Source organism: Gavialis gangeticus, unplaced genomic scaffold, assembly GCF_001723915.1.
Source record: "Gavialis gangeticus isolate Ggan-Ray unplaced genomic scaffold, GavGan_comp1, whole genome shotgun sequence".
Lineage (NCBI taxonomy): Eukaryota > Metazoa > Chordata > Crocodylia > Gavialidae > Gavialis > Gavialis gangeticus.
This window is the reverse complement of record NW_017729009.1, coordinates 6,687,162-6,689,936: the sequence shown is the minus strand read 5'-3', so window position 1 is coordinate 6,689,936 and position 2,775 is coordinate 6,687,162. Positions and strand designations below refer to the sequence as shown.

At 48.5% G+C, this 2,775-nt stretch overlaps 1 protein-coding gene across 3 annotated transcripts in view; it reads left to right on the top strand.

Annotated features, from left to right (window-relative positions):
• The window catches only part of SULF2 (sulfatase 2), a 128,697-nt gene that overhangs the window by 97,297 nt on the left and 28,625 nt on the right, over nucleotides 1-2,775 (top strand). For all 3 annotated transcript variants that reach the window (XM_019509883.1, XM_019509885.1, XM_019509884.1), the window contains one exon: nucleotides 2,252-2,495. In XM_019509883.1, coding sequence (XP_019365428.1) covers nucleotides 2,252-2,495 — 244 coding nt within the window. The remainder of the gene's footprint in view (nucleotides 1-2,251; nucleotides 2,496-2,775) is intronic.

The following is a 2,775-nucleotide window of genomic DNA, read 5'->3' as shown; positions in this document are numbered from 1 at the left end:
AACAATGGTAGGTGAACACATACCAGGCTCCAGCCACAGGATTGAAAGTGTGAAATATTCCCAGTGGCGTGTTTAAAGAAGCTCGTTACAAAGTAGCAGGTAAGTTCTGCTTGCCTCAGGAGTCGCACTGAGCTGTGAGCTGAGCCTCATCACACTGAGCTGTGTTGTATGCATAATGAAATGGGACAGGGTAAAGGGCCACTGGGTCGGACCCTTGCTGAGGAAGAGCAAGGGGTCTCCCTTCTGCTTTTAGCAACCAGTTGGCTGTTGATCAGGTCTAGACAACACCAAAGTTAGGGGAGGTTGGGGTCTTGATCTAAACCTTGTCATCTAGACTGAGTTCTTAAGAGCAATAAAAAAAACCCAACAAACCCCCCCAAACCCTTGTGTAAATGTGGAACCAGAATCAGTAGAAGAGATCCCTTTGGGTTTTGAGCTGGGGAGGAGAATGTTGGTGAACAATCAATGAGCAATTGTAGATGGCAGACTGTTACTACACAAAGGGTGTGTCCACACAAGATGCTTTATTGCATAGTAGACTGTGCAGTAAAGCGTCACGGTCTACACATGCTCACCATTTACTGTGCAGCAAATTTAGTTTACTGTACAGTTAGCTACTGCCTGTAACTACAGTAGATACTGCATGGTAAATACAATACCTGTACTGCCTGTAAATACAGTAGATAGTGCATGTGTAAATGCTGACCAGGAACAAATTTGGTCCCACTCAGCCCCAGCACCAGGGGGCCACTGGGGATGGGGAACTCCGCTGGACCTGGCACTGCTTAGCTCCTGGATCTGTGCCTGACCCCTGTCCTCGTGCTGCTCAGCTCCCAGCTCCTCACAGGATTTCCCTGAGCAGCCAGGGGCTGGTTGGGAACTGCCCCAGAAACGGGATAGCTGCTGGTCATCCCTGGCTGCATGGGGAAACCCCACTGGGCACCTGGCTTGTCCCCATGTGCATGGGGCTGGGAGAGCTCTGCAGCAGCAGCTGCCTCCAGGCTCTGTGCATCTCAGGACCCTGCTGGGCACAGGACTGCTGATGTGCACAGTGCCAGGAAACAGCTGCTGCTGCAGCCAGCAGAGCCCTTCTGGCCCCATGTGCATGGAGACAAGCCCCCGTGCTCCCTGCTGGTCCCCAGGCTAGCACCCCAATGGACCCTCGAGCTCCCCCTGGCTGCTGTAGGGGGCCAGAGCAGGGTAAGAGCAGCTCTGTACCCGGCTGCTCCTGTTAGGAGCAGATTTGTTCCCAACAGAGGGCACATATAGAAATGCTTTCAGGGAAAGCTTACTGCGCAATACTGCACAGTTAACATTAATAGTATGTGTAGATGCGCCCAAAGAGAGGTAATTAGTCATGTTAGTCTGAAGTCAATCAGAAAACAGGGTAAAGATGTACCTTATAGACTAACTGAATCAGAGATGCATAAGCTTTCATTAGCAAGTACTTAATTCATCAGACACTATGATGAATAATAGTATGAGTCGCATCTGATTAAATGAATTCTTGTTCACAAAAGCCTATGCAGCTTTAATACTGCATGGTGCTGCCTGATTGCAAACTCTGCTTTGTGACAGTGGACTGCAGACCCCAAGGTGGTGCACCACAAGGGACTGCATGGCACCAGTGGGAATGTTTGGAAAATCCTGCAATCTGCTCTGTGCACTGGCACGTCAGAGGGCTGGTGACATGTAGGGGCACTGAGCAAAGGGAAACAGCAGTGAGAAGGGACTAATGGGTTTGATTTGGGAAAAAGGTTAGGCTGAATCCTGGCAGTGCTATCTGGGATTTGTCAGTACAGCTGTCACAGATAGTGTTGGAGATCTTTGCTTGGGTCTTTGGACTGGACACAGCTCAGGAGCACAGAAGGTAGGGAGTCACTTTGTACAGGCCTCTGCAAGGATGACCTATGGAGCATGTGTATATCTCTTCCATTTCTAGCTGTCTTGATTCTTTGTTAAACTTTTACTGCCATCTGGTGACTCCTGTTGGGGGGGTGGAGAACAGTTAAAATAAGTTATTTACTATCTCAACAAGTTGCCTATTTCCTCTTTTTCCCCCTCTAGGTCCCTCTGTATTGCATTTGCCCCACTCATTCTTCTAGTTAACCATCTGTCCATGCAAACAGCAGAAACAAAGCCAAACCTGGTCAATTTATACCAGAGCTCACAGCATGACTGATTTTTAAAAGAAACCCAGCCCCATCAAGATCACATTATAACCTATGTATGCTCTCTCTCACCACCACAGAGTATAAACCAAGCTACATCCGGAATCGTTCTGTCCGCTCTGTGTCCATTGAGCTGAATGGAGAGGCTTATAATTTGGGTTTGGAGGATGGGTACCAGCCTGTCTTCCCAAGGAATATCACAAAAAGGCACAAACTCCAGAGGGATGTGGCACGAGAAGAGGACGACAAGGACATTGGGGAATACAGTGGCACAGGAGGCCTTGCAGAGTACACAGCCCCTAATCTGATCAAAGTGACACACAGGTGAGTGTGCAAGGCATGCCTCATGGGGCAAGTTAGGTAAATACCAGAGCCTTTCTTTGGATGAGCAAATATCTGGATTCCCATACCTTTGGTCACTGGCTCCCTGATCTGGCAAAGAAGACTAGAAGCCTGGACTGAGTTTAGCAATGGTCCTGCAGCAGCCAGCAGGATGAGGGAAGTGAAGGGGTATTTCCAAAGTTCTGAATGTTGCCTGATCTTTGTTCCCTTTGAAGTCCAAGGCTAAACTAAAATCAAAGACAATCCCACCACAAATATATGT